Below are 27,606 nucleotides of genomic sequence, written 5' to 3'. Positions count from 1 at the left end.
ACTGATTTTGTAAATGTGGTGACTTACGGCGCAGTCGTGATGCTGTTTGTGATTGTGGAACACACAGGAAAGAAAGGGAAGATCGGCCTCAAATCAAATCAACTCCTCTCATCCAGTTTAGAAGCAGCAGTTTCGTAATGGGGTGGAAGAAGATGACTTCTGTAAAGGGATGATCTGATATCCTCGTGTTGGTGTTGTTCCCAGACATGAAAATGTTGTTCCAGGTTCAACATTGCAAGTGACCAATCACATTGTTGTGACGTTATTCTTTTGCGCACCAAGCCATTCGTGCATTTATGAAATTCCAATGTTGCAAGGACAATATCAGTTCTGCTTACTGTTTATTAAAGGGTTACGGTTAGGGTTAGGGTTAGGGTCAGGGTCCGTTGATCGGCGGACAGAGGCGGTTTCACGCAGCTTTAGTACAGTTTTTTGTTTTACGCTGGTTTTTCCCGAAGTCGCAAAAGTATGACGTCACAACATTCTGATTGGTCACTTGCAATGTTGATCCTGGAACAACATTTAGTATGATGATCTGGGAACAACACCAACACGAGGATATCAGATCAACCTCTGTAAAGAGAAAATAGATTTTATCCACAGAGGAAGAGATGCAAGGCACAAATGTACACCTTAAATATTTCACCAGAAGTAGATAATACTGCTTTTTATTTGATTTAAAATTCTGGAGACTTCTGCAAATCCCATCCATAGAACGCCGTGAAAAGACACCATTTCGCTTCTGCACCAAAAAGCACTATAATGGAGAACAGACCTTTCCTACGTATGCGAACAATTCAGCATTCCTATAGCTGTCTTGCTTTTGGAGCCATCACTTTGTGCCTGATTGCTTCGTGACTGTTCTGAATGTGGAGGACGTAATTGTGTGATTAAAAACTATACAGCAAAAGCTAATTTGCATAAAAGCAACCTCAGATGCTTACACCAGAGTGAAGTCATCTGAGTTAGTGCTGTCAAAAGTGGCTGAAAATAACGTTATCACAAATACAAATCAAAGGTCCTGACAACAAAGTTTAACTTCAGTTATTCAGCTGCTATCTCTCTGCTGTGTTTCCTTTAATACAGCTGGTTTTCAGCTCCCTTTTGCTGAAGTCTGAAAAACCAAGACACATGACTAGGTCTATGGGAAAACAATTGTTTTTTTTTCTTGGAAACTCACAGTATTGCAGTTTGATCAGATAGTCAGATAGCACTAAGTCTAACATATGTCATGACAGAGAGTTGCTGGTAGTTTTAAGCTTTTAATTCTTCCGGACAATCACTTATAATATTCACAATCCAATGGTAATTTTTTAAATCATTACACTATTGAACTTAACAATATTCCCAGAACATGTACAAGCACAATAATATGGACTCCTTACAAACAGAATCCATGTTCTTGCAAATAACAACTTGGAAATCTTGGAATAGGATGTTTACAGCAGTGAAATTTGAACAAAGACAACTAACAAAAAGAGGTAAGTAAACAACTGAGCCTAGGAAGCAGCTGTAAATTGTGTGGATAAGTTAGAAGTGTAACAAAAATGAAACAACAAAAAAACTGCGATTGCATAATAACATTGAATCCACGTTAATGGACAAGTACAAGTGTGGAATTGTACATGTTTTGTTTTGTTTTTCTCATCACTGTGGCATTACAAATAAGTCAGTATTAATTTATCCTTACCAATTAATCCTTACCTTTATTTTGAAAGGTCCCAGTTCATGTTTTTGCAGGTACCTGTTCACGGTTACGTCACGGTCATGTCATTGTTTTTATGTTGAAAACTTTTTGGTCCATTTCACAAACACGCCGGTATACCTCGCCGTGACACTATTCTCCCAACCTCACTCCCTGCTTTTATAGCAGACAGTTGTTGGTTTGGTTTTAGTTAAGAAAATAAAAAGAAATGCGGCGGACAAGGACAAAAAAACAATTAAAAAAATAACCAATTCCTTTAAATTCCTCACAAATAGGCTTTCAAAATGAATGTAGGTAGATTTTAATGGTATTTGCTGTTTCATTTTATTTCCCCCACTTGTGATTAATTAGCTTGCATTATATTTTATGTCAGCCTTTATTTCAGTTTGTACTGTGTTGCCCTTTAATACCTTTAATCCGTGGGAGCCTTGGGGCTTATTGTTTTAAGGCAAGAATTCTGAGTCTGCACTATCCCCTGCCTTCATCATAAAAAGTGCACAGTGGCACATTGCATAGCAACATAGGTTTATATGCCATTTAGTTTTATGAATGCCAGTAAGTTGCTGTTACTAATGGGCTGCTGTTAAATCATGCATGCGTTTAATGATCACATGAACCTCTAAAGTAATAAAAAATGTTTTAGTATGTACTGAAACCAAGAGCAGTGATTTAAGCACACCGTAGGTTGGAGTGCATCACGATACAAAGAGGAAAAATGAAATTTAGTCAAATAGAAACAAACATAGATGCATGTGCAAATTGTTATATGTTCACACACACACACACACACACACACACACACACACACACACACACACACACACATATATATGTATATGTATATATACACATTATTTCAGGATGCTGTTGTTTCAGAGGAATATAATGTGCTGACTGTGTTTGTTGGATTTGACAGTGTTGCCCGGGTCAATATCATTAGCATGGTTTCACCTGTCTCCTCAAATACTGTCATCGAGACTCACTGTAAAAAAACAAACAAACAAACAAACAAAACAAAAAAACCACCCCAAAAACAGCTCATGCACACAAACCATAAGGGGGAGCGAAGTGTGAAGGAAAGAGATGGTGAGGAGATATGTGAAAGCGTAAGAGTATTGGTAATTTGATTGCTAATATTATCCAAAAAAGTGGAAAAAAAATAGAAAAGTAAAGATTATTCCACTTTTCTCTAAATCTACAACTTGTCATTTTTTCCCTCTACATTGTTGTTGTTGTACACTTCAGAGAACATTACTTATTAGGTAAGGGAGAGCAGTAACTAAAACTGAACATTGGAAGTGCTGCTGTCAGATCTATTCAGTGAGCTTGGATGGTAGTGGGAGATTGTGTTTTATTTTTAAATTTTTTAAATCATACGCATTAAATCCAGTCATAACCTTGAAAATTGACTTTTTTCCCCAAAATAATGCTCGCCTGGACTTTTTTTGTTCATTCCTATACTTTATGTGTTAAATGTTTACTTTGCTTTTATCTGTCACGCTGTGATGGTTGCTTTGGCACCTCTTTCTCTCTGTCTCAAGTGCCCTGTAGCATAGAAGGATAATGTCCCTGTAATCGGCCCTAGGAAATTATTGGCTTTTGTTTATTGTTGTGTTTGATAGATCTACAGGGAGGGCTCAATTATCATTGCCACTTTTAAGAGTGACCTTGGAAACTCATTTGTTTTTACACTGTTAAAGATCCAGTACCCAGAGGATTATACCCGCTGCACCGATATTGCTTTGCACTGTGTCATGTGAGTGATTGGTATACGGGTGTGCCTGTCTTTAACAACCTTCCTTGTAGATGATGGTGAGGCATCATGTCAATTGGATTTGGCAGAAATTAAACAAAGGGGAAGAAAACTGACAGTGTCTCTGTTTGTCTTTAGTTTATCTTAGCCAGACAAGTAATTTGGGCCTTTGTAGGTCATTTTGGTGAAGTAAAGCATTCAATAATGTTAGCCATTAAGCTCTGTATGGCTTTCTCTCAGGACTGTTTCAGAGTCCATTCCATAGCTCTTTGTGACTTCGTCTACACCTGTCTTGACTTTTTGAGAAAGAGTAATAAATCTCATTGATGCTGGGATCAATTGTTGAACAAGCTGCACTAAATTTTTTACTTGCTCAAACTGACTTTGTGCTGTTGATCCATTTTTCCTTCACATTTCTTTGGCTTTTTTGCTGTGTTAAAAAAGACCCAAAGTACCTCATTTTTACCGCAGTTCACTCCATGACTTGGCCAACTGGCTTCATAAAGAAATAGAATATTACATAGAAGAAATAATCAAAAAAACATAGGGAATGAAAATATTTATAATCTCAGCAGTGTTGAGCATCAAACTTTTAACAGAGCTAAAACCAATGGAGAAATTATAATCAGATCTTTCAATAGGGATAAGATAAATAACTACAAAACTACATGAAATCAGAAATGAAAATCCAGTAATATAGGGGATATTCAAAAAATACAAACATGAAAATGAACAAAATTCGTATTGAAGTAGCAAATAACCTTCCATTGCTGTTCAAGTATGCATGTGTCCATGGTTGTGGTGCATTGAAAGGTCTGAAGATGTCATTTGGAACTTTTACAGCTACAGCTGTGGAAAACATTTTTGAATGATATTCTAATATTTTGGAATGGAACAGTAGAAGAACAGTTGATTTGTGTCAAATGTGAATTCAGGTAGTTCTTTCTGGAAATTTACAGTGGGTGTGACCTCAGCACCATTTATTTTGTTGGCCTAACGACCTCTAAACCAAGATGGAAGCATTTTTACTTCTGTCTACAGGAACCGCATGGAGTGCAATAATTCATTACAACAGCAACCACCCGAGATCACTTTGAAAAACAACATACCTCAAGGGCAAGTTTTTCATCTCAAAGTGAAAGAGATTAAGTATGCCAAACATTTCACTGAACTCTAGTGAAAACATGTAGCTCTTCAACTCATAGTCTGTCAGAGCTGCTGAGATGTTTTGGATCGCAACACTAAACACAATGACATCCACTGGACTGAATTATGATCTTAGTTTAGTTAAGATTACTTCAAAGCTTCAGCCAGAATACTCTGTAGGTAGTATCACTTCCTGGCACAACACACCTTGGTGTGTTTGTGTAGCATATCTCCGTCTAACCATTTTCCCCCACTCGGTGGCACACCTGCCAGTGAGCTCTGGTAATTGGTGATTCTGTTCTGAGACGTGAATCTTGAGACACCAGCAACCACAGTGGATTGTCTACCAGGAAGCAGAGCACACGACACTGAGGGATATTTAAAACTGCTGGCTAAGTGTAAATGTAAACTCTGTAAAATAATAATTCACATGAGCAGTAATGACACCCAGTTACATCTATAAAATTTATATTGAATGTTGTGCAACTTTGCCAAAACATTGTCAGACATTAGTTTTCCCTGGTCCCCCCCCCCCTTCAATCGGACCAGAATTGACATGTTTATCTGCATGCTGGGGATGCAATGTAATGTTCAATGAACATTCATTCTTGAATTTATTATTCACACATTTTTTGCACAAATTTATATATTTTTCTTTCACTTTAAATGTTTATTGTGTTGTGTCTAGTTGTGTTTGGTGCTGATGTGGGGCAGTTTTCCAATTGTACTAAGTATGACTGTGAAATGGCAACAAAGACTTAACTTATCTTATTTAATATGATCATCCTATCTCTAATAATCAGCTGTGTAACACAGGCCTTCAAGCTGGCAGTAGTTAAACCATTACTTAAAAAGCCATCTCTTGTCCCTTCTGTCTTAGCTAATTATAGGCCTGCTAGACCTCGATTAGTCCAGATTAGAACATGCTGTAGGTATTACTGGTACTCCGCTGCAATGGTTTGAATCATATCAATCTAATAGACTCCAATTTGTTTATGTAAATGGAGAATCTTCTAAACACACTAAGGTTAATTATGGAGTTCAACAGGGTTCCGTGCTAGGACCAATTCTGCTTTGTTTGGGACGTTTCATGAGAAGGCATAGCATACATTTTTTTGCTATGCAGATGACACTCAACTTTATCTATCCATAAAGCCAGATAACAGGCACCAATTATTTGCACTGCAGGAAAGTCTTAAAGATATAAAGACCTGGATGACCTTTTAATTTTCTGCTTTTAAATTCAGATAAAACTGAGGTTTTTGTACTTGTAAATATCCTGTCTCAGATTGACACAGAAAAACTAGTTCATGCATTTATTAATTCTAGGTTGGACTAATTTGTTGTTATTAGGAAACTCCTTGAAAAGCGTTCAGTTGTTCCAAAATACTGCAGCAAGAGTACTGACGGCTGCTGGAAAGAGACAGCAGATCTCTCCTATGGTGGCTTCTCTTCATTGGCTCCCTGTTAAATCCTTGATGACCATTAGAGCACTTTTCTCTCAGACTGCAGGCTTATTTGGTTCCTAGAGTTTTTAAAAGTAAAATGGGAGACAAAGACTTTAGCTGTCAGGCCCTTTTGTTGAACCAGCTTCCATTTCGTTTTCTCAGTTTTCTTTGTATAATTGTTGGGTCTTCACCTTATATAGAGCCCCTTGAGGCAACTGTTGTTGTGATTTAGCACTGTATAAATAACTTGAATTGAGTTGAAATTATAATTCTGATATTATAAAAAAGATCTGTATAAGATTGTGTAGTGAATTAACCTGTGACTCTTTAAACCAAAGTGCTCTATAACAGCTGCATTATTTTCTTTTAGCATCACAGGTACTGGGAAAGCTCCATCCATTAATCATACGGGGTTATCACAGATATAGTCCAACTTCCTCATACATACTGCACACTGCAGGTGTGACACATTCAGCCACATGAAGTATCCTACTCGTAACTCTGAACTGAGAAGTTTTAAAGCCTTGACCTATTTAAACAGTGAATAAAAATATAAAATCAAAGTGCAAAGGAAAGTGTCATTGATAGTGTGGAATTTGGAGTTCAGTCTTTGGTGTACTTAGACCTCCTCTGACCTTGAGTTACCTAATGTTGACTAATTTTGACTCTTCAGAACAAGTTTGTGTTCATGAAAATGAAATAAAGTGAAACATTTCTGCCCGTGGACACAACTCAGGAGATTATCACATGCTGTATTACCCTAAGACCTATAGTTAGATTCAAACTTTATGCTGTTTTGGCATGCTCTCAACTGATCATATGGATCGGTCCTACCTCACAGTAGAAACAGACAGGGGTGATAAGTTCCTGTTAACATCTGCACAAACTTATTATTAGTCCAAGTTTGTGCAGTGTGAAAGAGGCTATTGTTTGATGTGAATGCCATGCCCCTGGGAGAAAAATGAGTTCATACTTTCCTAGCTTAACACTTGTGCTTGTGTGGCTGCTGAATAACCCTCTTCTTAGATGAAAGAAATAAATCATCATGCCAGAGTAGCTACTGAGTTTTTAATTTGCATGGGTACCAAAATTAGAAAAATACATCCTCAACAAAAGCACACTTGCCTTTTACTCCTGTCTTTGAAAAACAGATTTCGGGCTGGATTTGAATGTGTGTTTGACGACCGGTTATGAACTGCAGGATATTTGGTCAAATGGCAGTTTTGGCGTTATCTCCAACCTTGTAATTGTAAAATGACTTAAACACTGTAGGTGATTTGTAGAGCGCTTTCAGATAAGATTGAAAAATGAAAAATCTGCAAATATACAGTGAGGAGACGGAAACAAAGATGAAGGCTAGTGCGTTGTTCTTCCCAAAAGAAAATTTCTTACAATCAGTGTCCATATCATATGTTATGTGAGGGTAGAAAATGAGTTGTGGGAAAAGAAAGAAAAGAATCCCTCAGGAGATTTAACAAGGCTCTCTGATGGGGCCAGAGGTCTGCCCATAAATATTACATGAGGGCTGAGGGAAGAGAAAGGAACAGTGTTGGTGCAAGGAATCTTCAGATAAACTAGGCATGTTGTCGCTGATGGGTCTGCAGCTTTGCTTGGTCAGTGAATGTTTCGGTATACACTGCAACACCCTTTTTATCACTGAGCGCTCCAGTCCAGTTAAGCACACACCCATGAGACATGCTGTAATTCTCCAAAGGGCTTCTCTTTGTGCTTTGGCTTTAACTTCTAGTGTAAGGTTGATGTTCTTTACTGCCTGGGTGCTTGCCGTTTGAAGAAATGAATGGACAGCATTGAGGGTTCTGTGTTGTTTGGAGCAGGGGTGGTTCGGTTAAACCACCAGTATATCTGCTCAGAGTAACATATAAAGGTCATAGCTACAGCTCCACTGCCAGAGCTTTAATACTACCATTCTGGACTTAAGGGACATCCACACTGATTAGTTTACCTCAACAGGATGAGATATGGATGTAATTTTCTAATGTGCATTAGAGTATGTATAGTGACTGTCAATGCGGGAGAAAGAGAATTTATCAATATCTCTACTTGTATTCAGAGCTGGAAGTGCGAGTACAAGCATGTGTTTTCCACATACATCTGGATAAGCTGACCTGTGTTATAATTCACATAGCCTCATTAAAATGCTGAAAGTTTTGGCTGTAAAGTCACTGTGACCCCTCCCAGTCTGCTATAAGTGCCTGGACCAGCATACTGAGCAGAGCTCTGATTGATCTGCCTAAGTAGGTGCAATTAATAGGAACGTTCTTCACACACACATACACACAGGCACGCATGTATGGTCATCAGATAATATCGTGGAGCGAATTCATGAACTGAAAGACCCTTTAAAGCGTTTGATCCTAATGTGCAGCTTGTGACCTTTGGCACCCAAATTCCGCCCATTTACTGATTATGCATAGAGCAATTTGACACTTTGGCCCAAGAACAGAAAACAGATGACATGAAACGATGAATATAAAGCAGGAAAAAAAAGATCAATTTCACTGGAAAAGGTTGCTGAATTGCCTGACGACGATGACCTTTGTTCGAAACCTTGAAAGGCATTAACAATTTAATAAGTCACATCACATCAATATGGAAAGCACCTCTGTGCTAGTGTTTTGTAATTGGATTTGACTGGACCTGCATATTCCTAAGACCTTCAGTCATAATATTATCGTGAAAATACAAGTCTAAGCAACAGCATTATGCATACGCACCTTTAGGTACCTTTTAATTGGATGTCGCCTATAGATTTAAACTGTAACTTATCAGGCTTTGTAGAAATGTTGATAGCATTCATTTAAAAGATAGCAACAAAAAAACTGTTTATCAGGAGCAGCTGTGTCTCAGTGTAATGTTCGAAGGTCAGTCCCCACAGTTACCACAGTTAAGTGCAAGACATACCCCCCTCTGCCTCCCCCTGGATTCCTCTATCACCTTGCCTTGCTCCAAAATACATTTCTTGGACAATCATCAAAAGAGTGACTCAGACTCAGGAGCTTTGGGGCCTGGAAATGGAAACTTATTTAGTACTGCACTCTCAGGACAATTCCACATAAAATCTAATATGGCCGGACAGAGAGCAAGAGGTTGAAGGGAAAAGGAGCTATAGAAGTAGCCACATTACCCTTGAGGAGACCTCCATGAGGACTTTTTGCGTTGCCTTCTACTTTCAACTTAAAACATTAAGTTTTTGAACAAAGCAAAGGGCATGCAGTGAAAGGCAGGTGTGACTTTGGGTTGAAATGATTTTTATGGTCAACGCCTCATTCTGTATTTATCGATTTCTTAATCTCTCAGTCTATCCAGCTATCCTCTGCTAGAGCTTCTTTTTTTTTTACTTTAGTCTAAGGTTTAGTGTTGCATTCTAATGAAACTAAACCTGATTGCATTTAAATCTAAAGGGAGTTTTGGATAAGTGCAGTGACCTCCAACACAATAGAGGATTTACATTAAATCTGGCATTTGAAGGCCTTTGGGCATAAATGTGAGTTGGGTGTTCATTTCCTGTAATTCACTGATATGAAATTTAGTACTCACAATGTTTCAGTGCCCAGCCTGGTGCTAAGAGCTGGTGGTGATTTGGATCTTCTGTGTTCTTCTTAGTGGTGTAGCTTTAAACGCACATGTGACAGACACAACATAAGGCCCCTCAATTCGTTATCCGTCCTCTTCTCTTCAAGCCTCCCCAAAGGCATGCAGACACACTATCGGTGTCCCACTTGTTGTTGTAAATTATGGCCAGACTCAAAAAACACAGCTTTAGGGTTGAGGCTCATTTTGATTGCTCTATGCAGACTTTAGACCACAGTGTAAGGAGGGAAAAGGAATAACCCACTGAGATAATCCCAGTGTGTATAATACTGGACGGGGCATGTGATTGAATTGCTTTGTGGCATATCCATGGATTTAACTTTGTTTAGGCATTAAATATGACCCCCTCTGATATAATTTTTTTTTTCTTATTAACGTGTTAATATGGTGTCTTTTATAAGCTAAAATACACATTATGAGTATGAGTATTATGAATATTTCTGAAACTGCAATGTAGGAAGAACAATGCATTCTGGCAGCTAGTGTTTCCATACATAATAAGCCTAACAAATCAATCCTATCAACTTGCATGGTGTGGCAAACCTGTCAGAGCTAGAACTTGGAAACATTTTGTAGCATAAGCAAAACACTTGAGCTACTTGTTAACATATTCAGGCTCAGGTTTTTGCCCTATGTGCGCTCCGTTTCTTTCAGCTAGTTGTGTGAGTCTTTACTGGAATGTTGGTGGTACTCAAAATGAGCGTTTTATTTAGTTTTGCAACACAGATGGAATGCATTGCTGTTCTAAGAAGTGGTATTGCCAACACAACTGAGTTGCAGTCATAAGTGATGCTTTCAAAAACCTTTTGTATTTAAGTAGTTGATATTGAACTGAATGCCATGTTTCAAGAAGCTGTATGAGATCATCCAATAGCTGATCCCATTGCAGTATGGTATCTAGTAGTGGTGGGAGCAAAACATATAATACAGCATAGGATCACAATATTTTCTGTGGCAGTATTGTGTCAATACAAGGACACCAAATGTTGATATTTTATTAATTAGAATAAAATACTAGAGCGGTCATGTCATGCGCCATCATCCTGAGATAATGTTAGCCAAGCAAAGTTACATTTAATCGACTCTGCCAAAAAAACATCCAACACTGGACATGCTTAGCTTGACAAATCTAAAATACGTGTTGCATGCTCACAACCACAAGACAATTGATTGGACGCAACCTTTCTGAAAACAGTTGCAGTCTAACTTGGATACTGACTACAGTCACTGTCAGAGAGACTGTGGAAGGTCTGCAAATAACAGATTTATAAATGCAAACAGACTGCCAACAACGTCTTTCTAAATGAGTCTTTGTCGATGAGCCCGTTCAAAAAGACTTTACTCAGCTGGTCTAATGCTGATTGTATTCTGGTTATAGTCTTATAGAACAGAAACGTTGATAAGTGCAGATGTAGTAGTTAAATGTGAATTCCTATCTATGTCGACAGCAACAGATGTGTGATTTTCGATGATTTATTGCAGTTAATTTGCTGTATGTTCAGAAACACATTGCATGCAATTGCCAACTTGACTCCATTCTATTGCAAAGATATTAACAGCAGACTGACTGTGGTTTATGACAGCATTTATGTCATTTTTTGTGGCAGTTTTAATGTGCTTGACGTGAGAAAAATTAATCTTACTGGAAAAAATGAAGACTGACAAAGTTTAACTTTGAGGACATAACTGGCAGTTGAAAAAGGTAATAAATCACAACATATTGTATTGCAATGCTCATCATATCATAAAATATTTAAAAAAAAATCATGAGTGAAGTATTGTGATAATATTGTGTAGCGGTGTTTTAGTGATTCCCACCCATGGTATCTAGTTTAATTGCTCAGTTTAAATTTAGATGTAATTTTCTTTTACTTTCTTAAGTGTTGTATCCAGTTCTATTAATGGGAGAGATAGTTGGAGGTGCACCTTAGAATGTATCTACTCTAAACACTTATCTAGGTTGATCAGATGAGATGGACATCACTGGGAAAAATATACAGTTTACAGTAGGGAAATTGGAAATTATGCAAACCCTTGTTCAAATGTATCCCTCACTGTGTCGGTGCTCATACTGTATGTGTGTAGGAGCGCTCGTGAATGCTTATGTTAGTGTGTCTCAAGATAAAACATGATGTGCCCCCAAAAGGCTTTGGCTTTAACAACCGAAGAAGTGCTTGGTAAGCAACAGCCCTCATTAGCATACAGATCAGGAGGCACTATAAGTGTTTGTGAAGTGTAATTCACTATTGCTGTTCCAAAGCAATAAAGGGAGTGCATTTTCTCCACTAATGTCAGTGCTGGACTTTCCCGGTCCCATTTTTTTCTTACCAGGCTACAGTTTTGTTAAGAGTTGTTAACATTACAGCTCCCCTTAAGTACCAGACCCTCCCTTTGATAGATCTTAAAGGTGTAACATTTTAACATCTGCAAGTCATGGCCAAATTAATTTTGAAACATTGCTATAATTACCATAAACAAACAAGACAATCACCGGGAAGACTGACAGGTTCTGCCAGCCTCTGCGATATATTGTCTGCCATTGAGCTTGACTTTATTGGTAACATGATGGATTACATAATTGCGTTATGCCACAAAACAGAAGCACACTGTAGGCAGAGACACTTTCTTGCACTGGCAGATATAACTGGATTTAGTTTGTATGTATGTGCGCTTGGTTGGCAGGGATTTATATGACAAAATAAATAGAAGAAGCTTAAAATATCTGAAGTTGAGAAGAGATTCATTAGTTGAATTTGTATGCTGAAGAAGTATATCAGTGGCGATGCAGGTGCTGGAGTTACTGGTTCATACCTTGCCTTTAACCTAGAATAAATTCAGTGTGCAGGAGTGTTGGGATATGCAATGCATCACCTCTGTTTCCAATCTGCTACATTTGCATTTGCATGTTAAATCACTGTGGTAATACTCCAAAAGTCTATAGCTCTCCGTCTCTACCTACAGGTTTACTGGCCCGAACCTTCCTTCGCCCATCATTAGCAGCAAGAACTGGCTTCGACTGCACTTTACTTCAGATGGCAACCATAAGTTAAGAGGTTTCAGTGCCCAATACCAAGGTAAGACCATGAGAACGGTTGATATTTTAAAGAGGGAGGCTCATTAGAGATTTTACTGAATAAATTATAGACCACTTTTTGTCTTCAGTTCAGGTTTGCTAAAAAGGCCTTTTGTCAGTAGCTACATGTCTGTGATATTTGATTTTAATATTTTAATATACTTCCTTGGTCATCCCAACAAAGAATCCTTTATATTTTTGGAGACCCAGAAAAATGACTGGTTAGTGCCATAATCAGAATATAGTTGTGAACTTCTGCCATTTTGGACACTTCATGAGCTTCTTTCTTATTTTATTCTATTCTTGGAGCCCATTTGCCACAGAATAGTTGTGAATGCTTTCAGGAAAAAGGAAAAAAAAGATGATTACAGGAGCATTATTATGAGTGCCACATAATTGCACAGAAGCATACATGTGGACACGCGCACACACACACAAACACAAAATCCTTTTTGTACCAGGCATCCATTTCCTGTTCCATTACTCTTAGAGGTTCAGGGATCACCTTTGAGAAGGGATGAGCAGGGGAAAAGGATTAGCTCGTCCACCAAAAGAGGTGATCTCTAAGGGTCTCACCTCCAGCCATCTGCTGGAAATATCAGCGATGGAGGAAAATAAGATAGAAGAAGAGACAAATGAGGGAAGAATTTGGAAAAGGGAGCCAGTGGGATTACAGGTTCAGTGGTAGGTAAATATGTTTCGAAGATCGGAATGAAGCGTTAAACTAATACTTTAATTAGATTAAACACTCACGCCACTGTTCCCATCCCTCAATGCATTACCTTATTACCTTATTTATTTTTCTGTGTCCTTTATTTATATGTAGGAAAATAATCAGCCACACCACATCAAACCCAGCATCTAATAGCTTAGTCTTCTTACTTGAAATATGCTTATACCTTTTTCTTTCTTCCTCTTTAATCAGTTTAACAAATCAAATAAAAGAGTTTTTTTATCCGACTTTTTTCCCCTTCTAGACACATAATAAACAGAGTTTTTAACACATGACTCAGATAAGCTTTGAAGTAAACTGCAGCTGAATCAGAGGAAGGGATGAAAACACATTTGGAAAACAAGTGAAGTTCCATTGTCAGGGACCGTCAAACTAATTAAACAGGACGACTGTGAAGGGGAGCTCAGATAATACTGATAGTGTTTTTGAAAATTGGCGAATAAATATGCATTTAAACAAGTCTCCTGTTTCTGATTACCTTTTTTTAATCTCCGTTGCAATTATAACCAAACTCAAACCATTTAAACTTCATCTTTTTATTGTATAGAAAAGAGTGTTTTCGGATGCCCTTGCATCCTGTTAATGAAACAGTGATGTTATGCTAAGAGCCCTTTTTTCCACAATCAAAAATATGGTGATTGTCAAAATCGCTTCCTGAATATAAACCACTGTAAGATGTGTGACTCTTATAAATGAACATAAATCTGTGTTCTAGGTCTTTTCAGTTTTATTGTCATTTTTAGATTTAAAAGTTTATCATCCATCCATCCATTTTTTCTGATTATCATCTTGTGCTGTGGGAGCTTTAACGTTTCTCAGCTGACACAGTGCAAAATGTGGTGTACCTTGAACAGGCTGCCAGTCTATCACAGGGCTGACACAGCGAGACAACCAAACACGCTCTCTCACATCCACTTCCACACCATTTCCCACCAAGTCCAATTTAGACTCACCGATCAACCTAACAAGCATGTCTTAGGGGTGCGGGAGAACGGCGGAGCAGCTGGAGAAGCTCACATGGGCACGGGGAGAACATGAAACTCCAAAGGGAAAAGACAACCAGGAGCCTTAAAACCAGAACCTTCTTTCTCTAACATTACAGTGTTTCATTAGTTTCACAATTGATTTGCAAATGTTGATTTGAACATAATTGCAGTGCCTTTTTTGAACTACGTGGGCATCACTTTCTGCCATGTCCCTCCAATCTCTCTTCTATGTTTTCTCTACAGTGAAGAAGATGACTGAACTTAAGTCCCGGGGTGTGAAGATGTTGCCCAGCAAAGACAACCACCACAAGATATCAGTGTGTAAGTTACAGCCCTTAATTTTCCCTTTTTTCTACAACCATAAGATATTTTTTTGCATATTTGGTCACTGTGTTAAGTCCCCCAGACAAGTATTCAGTATATGCAAGTGTGGAATTAGGTCTATCTATCATAAAGGACATCTATAATTTGGCATCGGAAAGATTAAGATGAAGAAGGGTGAGCTTATAGCAATATTTCAAAGTCTTTATGATTGTAAAGTCAGGGCTGGCAGTGCTCCCTCGCCACCAGCACCACTGTTTTCTCACATCACTGCATTATTACGACATTATGAAAACATTCACACGCACATGGGCATGCTGAACATAACCTGCATTGTTATTGATGATCAGGTAGGCATTAACAGTAACTGACAGCTTAACTAAAGGCTGACACAGCACACAGAAAAAAAGTTTCCCTGTTAGTTTATGCAAAAGGTAGTCTACAGTAGTCAACAACTACCAGGCTGTTTGTTGTACTTGGCTATCTGACACAGGGAATACTTGATAAATATAACAATAAAACAATTAGTCAACATTAGTCTTTTGTTTTTCCCAGTACAAAGGTAAAAATATAGGCCTGCAATCTTTTAGCACATATTCCCTGATTGAAATGCTTAGGGAGTTTTGTGCCTACGCCCAGTCATTAAAATTAGGAACAAAGCACAGCCTTGCAAGCCTGTGCTTTGAATACAGGCATCAATGGATACCTAACTGCCTTCAACTTCATTACTACCCCAGGTTCCACTCATCAAACATTTTTTAAAACTGTAATTAAATGTTACAGAAAAAGTGGAATAGATGTAAGTTTTTACTGCCCCCTCCGTGTCAGAGTTTGACCTGAAACTTATTAAAAATGTCACCTAATACTGCTCGAGGTCTTGTCCATAAAGCGCGATTTTATATCCGACTGTTTTTGGCCTGGAGTGCTATAGAGAGCTGTGCTGTTCATCTTTTTTAGTTGTAGCGGAGATGAAGACGGGGTTGAATAAGTTACTCCGTCATATAATTCTGAAACCGAAAACCGTAAAGAAAATCGAATGATGCACTAAAGGAGACTATTTGGGGTTTGATGTTTGCAAATTCAGGGGTACATTGTAGAGCTTTTTATTGATGTCAGCTCAGGCCACAGTTAAAGAATGACACATGCACTGTAACCAAAACCAGATGGAAAAAGTAGGTATGCTAACTGGTGTTTAAATGTGTAATCGTTTGTTCATAGTAAATTCTCTTACAAACACAAAAATAGGATTGTCATTCATTTTACGTCATGTTCGAGATAAAAGGCTCGGAAGGCTGTTATATATTAACGCTGTTTGTGGAAAGAGAAATCTATTGGCTGCCTGCTGTGAAAGCTGACAAGTTATATGTATGACCAGTTGTTGCTGCAAAAGTGTCCTCAGGAGTTACTGGACTCCATCTGTCCAGGAAAGAAGAGTACAGAGCAACATTTTATCATCTCCAAATTGGGCTAGCCACACTCTCTTCTCTCTTCTGCACTAAGATGTTTTGTTCAAGTTGGAATTTGTTTGTTAAGTTTTCAGGTTCTGCCTCGCCGCCTCTTTTCTTAGGCCTATATGCTAAATGTCTTTTGAATTAATGTAAATAACCGCTAAACATTCCTCCCAGAAGATGAATGGATATGCTGTGGATATGTTGACACAGCTGTGCAGTCCACTATGTTCAAACGCCTTACGCCCATTTGTAACCTTTAGATGAAATTCTCTCGAGTATTTTTTATCATTCACTAACGGGCTAGTACTACGTATTAGTTTAGTAAGTAAGTTATTGCTGTTCATAATTACTTACTTGTATAAACTGTTAGGTGTTACCAAAGAAATTTGTAAGGATGAGAAAGTCACGAGCCACCCTAATAGTTCAATTCCATATTTTGCTTCCAAGGATCCAGACTTGTAATTTGGTCTTGAAAAAAAAAAAACTTTCCAGGCTTTCTGAAGCTCTTTTAAGTTTTTTCTTTGAACATTGGCTGCTTTTTAACTCATTTTCTGTGTTATCTTTATGAAGTCATCTCACATTGGCCTATGAATCGTTCAAGCACCTAACTCATGGGATCAAGCACCGTTGTCTACAGACGATCAAAGTTGAATCACGATAAGCTGAAATATGCCAAAGATAACCCGATTTTGTCAGGTATTAAATTATATTTTTGCACCAGCAAGGAGATGCATATAGTGCCTTCAGCTGAAACCTTTGCACATCTAAGCAGATTAGCGCGGTTAGCTCATTAACATGTTAGCGCCGTGCTGCCCCACACACGGGGCGATCCGCGTTAACTTGCTAACGGAGATTTGCAGCATTGATGCGGTTATGGCAGTAAAGTCATTTTAACAAGTTTAACGCTGACAGCACTACTTTTAATATAATAACATGTAGGAATTTCTTGACAAGTGTCCATCAGCTCAGCTACAAGCTAACACAAGTGACTCAAGGTGTAATACCAGAAAGCGTATAGACACTCGGAATATGCTGCTTGAATTCCATCAGTGGCAAACCTACTTTATTGTTTCATCAGCTAATCTGTCAGGCTTTTGAGAAGACGCCTGTCTCACATCATCAAAGTCATTTTAAGGTTTCTCTCTTGCACTACACTTTGGCCAGAAAAACAAGAGTGACTGCTGACTGTCAAAAGTGCCATAGCCAAAAAAGACACACAGTCTGTGCTAGAGATGTACTTCACATTGCAAATGGAGAGCAGTAACTGCATTGGCCGTGTTTTCTTTGCCATTTCTTCCTCTCATCGTGTGTTGGATTTCACTATGCGACAACCGATTTCGCTTTCTTCAAATATCTGTAACGTTAGCAACGTGACAGCTATGAGTCACCTGTGTAGAGTGACACAGAGATGGATGTTTAAGGATCTAATAACAACCTGTTGAACAAAAGAGGAGCCTTGAGGTGGTAATTTCAATACTGCCTCAAGGCCATTTACTGTTGTTTTAGCCACTTCTTTCTCCCACACTGCTTTTAACCCTTATGTTTCAATTTGTGTTAATTTACCTTACTGTACTTCACTTTGCATTTCTACATTTTTTGACTGCTGGGAGTATGTATTTAAAAAACAAGCATTATGGTAAATAAAGTTCAAAATATTTCATTTTTTTCTCACAGAACTGTAACATAAATAACTGCAGCATTCTTGGTATTTGTTATACTTTAACATAGCTTCAACCTCTTTTAGATTTTTCATTTAAATTTCAAGTGTTACTTATTTATTCTTTAATCTTTGATTTTTTCTGGCTTACTGCTCAGATTTTGCATTGACTCTTTATAGTTTATAGCGTATTTGTTTAATGATTTATTTTTAATTGGATAAGATTAAAAGCATTATGTGCAATGTGCATAAGCCTGACATTTAAGCACATATTTACATACAGGCTTAATTTCCCTGACTTTTTAACATTGTTGTCCTCCTGTTTATTAAACAGTTATCACTTAAGATTAACAATAATCTATTAACATAGCCTTTTTCACCTTTGTTGGAAATTCTGTCCCGCGTTGCCACAGACCTGGAGTCTGGCCAATGAGCAGGTGTCACGCTCAGTGGACCCAGCAGAACTTTGACCCATCCTGCTCAGTCAGGGTTCTCCCAGCTCACTATGTTTACTTGACCCCTTGTTACACTTCACTTTCCAGTTTTGCACCCATTGAGACAATTTAAGAACCGTGGACAAGGATAACATTTATTTTCAAATGATAAGCATATTTGTTGCTGAGTAACTAATTTCACTGACACTTGCTACATTTTTGTACATTCCTGTGATTTTGTCAGAATCTTTTTAATGTTTTATCTCTGTCTTTGCCTGTCAGTGTCTCAGATGGGTGTAGCACAGGGCCACAACATGTGTCCGGATCCTGGGATTCCAGATCGAGGAAAAAGAAAAGGTTCTGACTTCAGGTAAAAAACAGAAACCAGCAGGTACATCAGTATATTCAGAGAAAATATAACTTTATCTGCAGATGAATAGGTTAACATTTCCTGAAGAAGAGCTGTCTGACTGAGACAATGCCATCATAGAAAATAGGTTTTGGTTAGCAAAGACTCTCATCTCTGTTATTTACTGTCCTTAAAGTCATGAGTTGACCCTAATAGGCTTTATCTCTGTCTTTATTCCCTACACTAGAAATGTATATGGCTTGTACAAAAAATGTAATCCAGTTCTCTGATTTCAGTGGTTCTTTAAATTATGAGTTTTTTCCTCTTTTCTCTCAATTTAGTTTGTCAGTAAAATTTACTGTTTTAATAATGAAACAATCTACATTAGTCAGAGAACGTTGCAATATTAGGACTGCAGTGCTAATCATGCCTTTTCCCCCAGGGATCAATAAAGTATTCTGATTCTGATTCTGATTCTGATTCAAAATTCAGACTTATCCTTATTTCAGTCTCCTAGATCTTTATTAATGTTTTAGCTTCACGAAGTTTATTGAATTGAATTTAAATCATCTAAACCAAATCATCTATTGTTCTCCAGCATGCACCCACCATATTACCTGATGCCACACCATAGACAGCCCCAGAAACCAAACCAAATAGAGAAATGTGCACAGAGAAACAAATGTTACCAGTGGGATCATGGAGTTTTGTTCCTGTCTGAGCCATTTTCCCTATCAGTGGTCAGCGATAACACAGACAAATGGGTAACATCCATCTCTCGCTATGGGAAATCACAGGCGGAAAGGCAAAACAAATGTGTATTTTTTCCCACTAAACTTTTCTTCTTTATATTTATACCTCATCCGCAAAGCCACTGCTGAATGGTGAATTGCACCAGGAGGGTTTGTGGTGCTGACGTGCTTTTTTGTGTGTTTTTTTCTGTGTGCAACCTAACTGCAGGCGAGGAGCCACAGTGCATTTCTCCTGTGACGAGGGTTATGAACTGCAGGGCTCGAAGAGCATCACTTGTCTCAGAGTGACAGACAGCTACGTAGGCTGGAGTGACGATCGGCCCATCTGCAGAGGTAAGGATTGACGTGTCTTGTTCATCTTTTCACCTGTGTAATGGAGGTAGACTCAGTGTGACCTCTATTTATATTTCATACTCAAGTGCTCAAGTCGCTTTTGTGGGCAAGTCTGCTGTCATTTTGTATAGGTGCTCGGTCTCTCCGTATCATGATTCAGTATTCACTATTATGTTGTGACTGGCCTGACTTTGACCTTTGGCCGGCGTTCTCTCGCTTCCTGTTGTTTAGCCATGCTGGCAAAGTGCTGTCCATCAATCATGTTTTCCTAACCTGTGGCCATTTTGTGACAGGCCGGGGAAGGGATCAGAGATCTTTTATATATATATATATATATATATATATATATATATATATATAAAAGATCTCTGATTTCCTGCTTGTGTTACCCTCATTTTTCATCTCACATGCAGCACTCAATAAGATGACTTGATGAGAATTAATTTGGCAATCAATGATGGGTATACGTTTATTGAAACATTGTTTATGTAACTTGAATCTACCATCATATATATATATATATATATATATATATATATATATATATATATATATTTAAATCTGTTACTGTTCCTGTAAATATAAAAGCAAACTGTGAAATTGGGAATATTTCATTAATTCAAGGTGTCTCCAGCCTTTAGTTGCTTTGAGTTTGTTTTTATTCTAAGATAAATTATAATCTTATAAATTATAATCTACGATAAAAATCTCAGCTTTGCTTTGGCGTAACTTTGTGCTGAACATTAGGGGGGGGGGGGGGTAAATACCCATATGAATAAACATGCAACTATTTTGCTAGTAATACCTGAAATGAGTAAAGAAAAAACAGCCTATTTATGGAAGATAATTCTTATTTTTATTGGGAGGTTATATTGGTTGGGTCTGATTATTGGGGGGGGGGGGGGGTCATAACTCCCCTAACCCGCCTGGAAATTACGCCCCTGACTTTGAGTAGGTTTATGCCGGTATGGAAAGTATCTTACGGGCAATACACAGACAGGGTCAGAACTGTTTTTGAATCAATATTGAACTGTACCATTCTTTCACAGATATTTCCGCATTTTATGTTTTAATGATAGCTGTGCATCTAAAGCGTACAAAATCTCTCTCACGTGGTCAATTGAGTGATGATCCGGTGGCTGTGAAAGGCATAGGAGATGATTCACATCTTTTTCATGAACATTCAGTGCGTCTTCATTCCCAGAAAATAAGATAAAAATGTTTCATCATAAGATAGAGAATATTGATTTGCAGTGGCTGAACAGAACAATGCCAGCAAAATGCCTCACACAGCACAACAGAGCTACCAAAGTTTTTCCTTTAATTTGTCACTAGACCTTTTACGCCACAAAGTCTAAGGATTCTCGAAACAACCTAAGACGTGGCGTCTAAATGGGAAAGCTGCATGTCATTTCATAGTTGCTTCAAAAACATTAAATTAAAAAGTTGTATTAAAAGTGGGTATATATTTCTTTCTCATCAGTCAGAAGAAAAATTGGCTTTCTTTATCTGCGTGTGTGTGTGTGTAAAGAGACATTGACGTTACATCGACAGTCAGTCAGTGTAACTGCCCTTTCGATCGTCCTCATTTAACCTTTGGGACCGTGCCATTGTTCTGGCTCCCCATGTTTAAATAAAGATTAAACATCATCTAGGAATAATTGAAGATCTGTATCCTAAATTAGCATTAGTCATCATTAAATTGAACAGCACTATCATTAGCACAGGAAAAAACTTCATCTCTGGGTGCAGATTCATTCACTTTATAAAAAATTCATGGTTCCCTTTTCATTCGTACCTCCTTTCCTGCGCACACCAAGCTGCGGTTCTTTTTCCGTTGCAGATTTGATTGCCGCTTAGCCCACTGCACTTTCATGTCTCTCGCAAAGTACACAGAGTAGGATGTATCAGACATAATGATCCCCGTGATTAAAAAAAAAAGAAATTGGAGAGAATGTGATGGCTTCAGTAGACTTCCTGCTGTATTATTTTCATTAAGGTCACCCTCACTGTCAGCACAACTCATATTAATTACTCTACTCACCCCTTAACTTCGCCAAAGTTCTTTTAAAATTTTAATAGGGGTGATTTGGTGAGAGGGGTGGAGCATGGAGCCACGGAGTGGGGCTTGAGCACCCAAAGGACCTCGCTTAGACACAATTCATTAAAATCTGGGTAGTTGGCTAAAGCTCTTTCAAGTACTTTCAGGTTCCCCTTCACATATGTACACACGTACACACTGTTTTCTTAAAGTACTTCAGTTTGAAGGGTGTTTAATAGTTGTGTTAAGCAGTCACCCTCGGGTATTGATAAGGAAAGTCACCTTGTACTCTGATGCTTGGTATGCTAACTGCTCATCTACTCTTTTCAGTCAGAATATCTAATTGTGCTATTTGATTCATAATTAGTTGTTTGCATTTATTTGACAGTGTTCCCTGTAGATATGCAGCACTCGTCGCATTTCGTTATTTTATTTAAGTATGAAATCATCAAGTTTGTTTTCCTTAATGTGTTATTTACAGAAGATGACAGTATTTATAAAAAGAGTCTTACTCCAGTATATCTTTAGACCTTTGGTAAAACTCTGATTAACGTGTTTTATTGAGTCTTTCATTAGTCTGCTTTTTTCATACTGCCACACTAAATCAAGTCGAGTATTCAGAGGGAGCCCTGGAGTTTGTCGCAACGGTGGTTTTTAATTTCATGTTAATTTTTTTATCACGTTATCGTTACCAATCACTTGCCAAACATCTTCATCTTTTCAAAGTGCTGCTCGCCTCCTGTGCTCGTGCAAGAGGCAGAGCATGCAGCACTTTGGCGGAGGAGCAACAGCGTCAATAGTGCTTCATCTGTGACTACACAGGATGTGTTGAGGCGCAATATCCAAAGTAGGTCACCTGTATTTTAGCGGTGCTCTAAGCCTAACATCCATCCAGTATAGTTATGCATGTAAAATGGAAGGAAATATGCTCGAGCTGTACAAATGCACTTGTCCTATACAATCACAACCACAGCTGTTAGCAGCAGCTGGACTGAATTAAAAAGGAGAATATCTGTAGGAGAATAGAAAAATGGGGCTCAGACACCTTATTTGTACAACATTTTTAAAAAAACAGTTAACTATTAAATACACACAATGCAAAATGAAAGTTTTATTTCATTTTTGTCTATATGTAACTGTAAATGAACCAATCTTAAATTGTATATTTAGCATCTGTAGCAAAAAGACTGAATCTGTTCTCGTTTTTTAGTTAAAATAAATCTAAAATACAACTAAAAACAAGAAAAGTAGTGCACAAAAGACAAGTCAGACAGATAAAAAAGTATCTGAAAGTCATGTCCTTATGAAAGGGGGGGGAAATTGAGCAAAGACCTGACAAGAACTGAGAGATACATCTGGCCCTTCACTTCACCCATCAGCTGTTTGGTGAAGTCTCATCAGAGATGATCTCAGTGGGAGGGTGGCTGTCAAGAAGACACTTGAGAAAAAGGTGAAGGTCTGCCAAATTACACAAGAACTTGACTGAAAATTGGGGGCTTTATTTTAGCCAGTGGTGTTTGGTAATATTACAGTCATCATTTGGCAAGCATATGAATGGAAGAATGGAACAAAAGGCAAACAACATTCAGTTTATCTTCTCTGATTTATGAACAGAAAGTACGTATTTAAACTGTCATTGAACATGTGTCCCTCTCTGTCTTGATTTTTAGCACCAATGTGCGGAGGCCAGTTGAGAGGACCCAGTGGTGTCATCACATCTCCGAACTACCCAGTTCAGTATGACAACAACGCCAACTGCACTTGGGTCATCACGGCGACAGACACATCTAAGGTAAATGTCATTAAACACGGAACTGAAGCAACAATGCAGGGTGTTAATTTTGCTTTGCCGCTGTAAGCACAGATTTCCAGCGGTGCCGTAAGTGGTATCTTTAGCTGCCAGCTGCCTGATGAGTTTGCACCTTTTTAGGGAGGAGCTCCAGAGGAAGCGCTTCTCTGACACAGATGACTCATTTTATGCTTTTGATAATTGCTACAGGACACTTTAGGGGCTGTTCAACACACCATGTGACAGCAGCTTTCTTATTGAAAAATGTGAGCGATAAGGAAAATGAAAGGTGGGGAAAGAGCACTGGAAGCGAGCCAGCAAAAGACAAAGCGAGTTGTTAGAAACACCTGTGGTGAGGGAGAGAAGGAGTGAGTAAAATGGACAGGAGAGTAATGGAGAGGTTTTGAGAGCATGCTTGGAGGATATCATGAAAGTGTTACAGCCATTCTGTTCAGACCATTGACTTTGGAGTAGTGTTCAAGGCCAACCAGCTGCTATCCTGCCAAATATCCTTCTCTGAACTCAAACAAAATGGTTTTACAAATCCGTTCTCTTATTCCACTGCGCGGGATAGAAGAGAGGCTATGTAAGGTGAGAGGCAAGGGAGGACGGGGAGTCAGATCTAATATGCCCCCACAAAAGTCCACCCTTTGCTTGCATGTATACAAACACAAACAAACATTGACACCCTTGGGTATACCCAGGAGGCAGCCTGCTGGAACAGACACCAGTACTTTAGGCTGCCTCTTGCTCTGTGACTGGTTCAGATGAAGATGGAGAGAGACTGCTCTTTCTGTTTAGAGACGTAATGGGCTTCTATTCCTGCCCAGCCAGAAATGTTAGGTCAGCCAGCAGACTGAGGCAGAACAGCCTCAGTCTGAAGGGGGGTGGGCGAGCCGTGACAAAGCTCTGCTAGACCTACCAGCCTCATGACATGATAAGTAATTTGGGTTTTTGTCAAGTGGTGCTGCTTCATAGTTTCCCAAAGATACTAAATGCAGCTGTTTGAAGCTGGCAGTCTTCATGTGTTTATCCATTTATGCCAGAAAAAGCCAAAAAGTGGCCCCAACTTCCCAGACTTACACCAAGTTACACAGAGCTTTCATCTGGACCCGACAAAGCTCTGAGACAACGTAAAACAAATCAATGTGCTTTGAAAAATCGACTGAATACAGGTCATGTTTTTTTTTCTTTTAAAGCAAATGATCTCCACAGAAATTAGATTTTTCTCTTATTAATATGCTACTTATAATGGTAATGAACTCGTTTAAATATATATTATTTTTAAAAGCACTCTCATGTTGTCATTACTGCCTAAATCCTATGCATATAACTGTGTGTGTCTGGTTTGCGGTGGAAAAATGACCCGCAAGGATGCTGCAGTATTTACCAGGAGCAGGGTGTATGTAATAGTTTAATAAATAATCAGTGTCCGGGCAGACATTCAGAGCTGGGGTTTCTTTACTTAAGTCACAGCAGCAGACTTACAAGGGATTTACAGCTGACTTGACAGAAGCAGAAATACAGGCAACGGAGCTGCTGCAAGGTTTTCTTCCAGTCCACAGATGAACTAACTGTGCCCTCTATATATAATGCTTAGTTCAACCTTGTTGGATACAGTGGCAGGTATATGTGCCTACGGATTATTCAAGTATTTACAATAGCTAATATGTTATGTAATACTGTTAAATATTCTAGACCAGCAGCTGCAGAACAGAAAACTAAATGTTGTCCCCAGTCTTGCTTACAATAGGATTTCATTTATGATAGGATTTTTTTTAACTAAATGTTTTTATTGGAACATTTGGCACAAAATGGCAGGCTAGTTTAGAACCGGGACTCTTTTACTGCAGAGCCATGCTGTTGCTTTGAAGAATGCAGTTTGGCATTGTCTTGATGAAACAAGCAAGGCTTTCATTGCAAGAGATCATCTGTGGGCAGCATATGTTGCGCCAAATCGTGTATATATCATTCAGAATAAATGGTATATGAACAGATGTTTAAATTATGTGAGGGTATGCCGTGTGCAGTAATGCACCCCGCATACCCTCGCATCACAAATCCTGGGGCTGTGTAGGATGAGCCAGACACCTCCCCCATCCCATCCCCCCGTATAGAGGACACAACGGTCATGATTTTCTAAATGTTTTATCTTTGCCTGCTGGAGTTTTACTTTGCTTTCATGGATGCAGAAACAAACTGTGTTCACTGACAATGGTGTTCAGAAGTGTATCTGAGCCCATGCAGTGATTTTCAAAGAGTCGCGCCTCCTTTCAGAGCAGTGCTGCCTGCGGGGCCTGAAGATCACGGCAATACAATATTGGTTTTTTAGCTTTCTTTCAAGCGTATAGAGATTTCTCTGAATTCTCCAAATCTTCGCATGATATGAAGTAGTGCAAATGATAAAATCCTCAAAACAATTGCATCAGAAACTCTTCTTAGTGGTAAATCCAGCCATTTTCTATAGGCTGTCATGGAACTGATTGAATATTTTTTCCATTTTGTTGTCTTTTCCCAACTACTTTTGAAGTTGTAGGAGTGTTTATTTCATTTAATATTTACATTTTACACAGTTTTGGAGACATGGTTTTACGTTGCTGAAGTTGCTTCAGCTGTTCACTATGGATGAGTTTTCTTTTTTTTTACAACTCTTTCACAATATGGCTGCTGTGCTCTCTCTCTCTCCCTCTTTTTTATCTTCACCCCCTCTGTACCTCACCTGTTGGCTGGCAGATGGGAGATGAGTTTGTGGTATGAAACTCTATTTATCGAGCGATCTGACCTATTTTGCCTACACACCATCAATCTTTCCTCTCCACCTTGGCAATTTTCATTAAGAACTAGGTTTAACATAGGACAGAATGCAATTTGCATTTATATAAGCTTTTTCATTAGGCCCTGCTCTCTCTCAGCCCTCTGAAAACATTAAGAATTTGGCGGAAATCAGTGGCAGCCAATTTAAACTAGGAGGCAAAGACTTTTCCTTGTTTGGCTTTTTTATTTTTATTTAGCCTCCTCTGTCACTCTATTTTTTGCCCTTGTTATTAATATTCTGCACGTTTATAATTAAACCGTTTTTGTTTGTATGTTTAGAGCTGACCCCTTTCGCTTGCCTCGGCTAGGACGCAATTATTGTTTCCTTGTTTTTGCCTTGATTTATCCTTCAGCTGCAGCGCAGACCTAAAATTGCACTCAAAGAAATCATGATTTATGTTTTATAGAAAAGATTTATACACTAGATTGCAACAAAGTCTTTTTGTTGCCTTAATGGATCCTATTGGATTACATATATCCATATATATATGTATGCATAGAGAGGCACGTGTAATACCCCACGAAGGCATCTGAAAGCTGCTATCATGATCGGCAAGAGTGAAGGTCGTGCAGACCATCTGGCAGGCAATCAGATATTTGATTAGTGAGAAACAGTTCATAATCAGCAGACGCAGTAAACACTTACAGAAGCAAAATACCAATACCGAGCTGTTAGGTCACACAGTATGAGATTTAAAGGAGAAAACAATTCTAATAACAAAAAAAATAAAATAAAAAAACTACTACAGTGTATACAGCTGGAAGTTTGATGGACAGATATAAAAAAAAAACTGATGTATGATGGATTGATGAACAGAGGAAAAGGGAGTCACAGATGGGAAGAGATCTCTCCTCTGCATTTGGTTCAGGGAGTATTTAAGCATCTGCTTCCCTCATTTGTCTCGTTGATGTCCCCTCCGTTGTCTAGGTGATCAAGCTGACATTTGAAGATTTTGACCTGGAGCGAGGCTACGACACGCTGACGGTTGGAGACGGCGAGGTAGTGGGAGACCAGAAGACCATCTTCCACGTGTGAGTGACTCATTTGACCTCGTTTTCTCCTGCCTTTAATCTACCCTCTGTTCCCTAACTTCTTTTAGCTACCCGTCAGTTTCACTTTTGCAAGTCATGTTCCCGGTAATCATATTCTGCCTTCGCGCTCTCTTTCCTCCTCACCTTTGCGGGACACTCGCCTTTTCTTCCTCCCCC

The 27,606-nt window shown here is 38.6% G+C and overlaps 1 protein-coding gene across 2 annotated transcripts in view; it reads left to right on the top strand.

Annotated features, from left to right (window-relative positions):
- Positions 1-27,606, top strand: part of csmd2 (CUB and Sushi multiple domains 2) — a 275,924-nt gene that overhangs the window by 119,697 nt on the left and 128,621 nt on the right. For both annotated transcript variants that reach the window (XM_023152492.3, XM_023152493.3), the window contains 6 exons: positions 12,626-12,738; positions 14,700-14,777; positions 18,602-18,689; positions 19,629-19,753; positions 23,465-23,586; positions 27,326-27,429. In XM_023152492.3, coding sequence (XP_023008260.2) covers positions 12,626-12,738; positions 14,700-14,777; positions 18,602-18,689; positions 19,629-19,753; positions 23,465-23,586; positions 27,326-27,429 — 630 coding nt within the window. The remainder of the gene's footprint in view (positions 1-12,625; positions 12,739-14,699; positions 14,778-18,601; positions 18,690-19,628; positions 19,754-23,464; positions 23,587-27,325; positions 27,430-27,606) is intronic.

Source organism: Maylandia zebra, linkage group LG22, assembly GCF_041146795.1.
Source record: "Maylandia zebra isolate NMK-2024a linkage group LG22, Mzebra_GT3a, whole genome shotgun sequence".
NCBI lineage: Eukaryota > Metazoa > Chordata > Actinopteri > Cichliformes > Cichlidae > Maylandia > Maylandia zebra.
The sequence above is the reverse complement of the archived record's forward strand: the minus strand, read 5'-3'. Positions and strand labels throughout refer to the sequence as shown.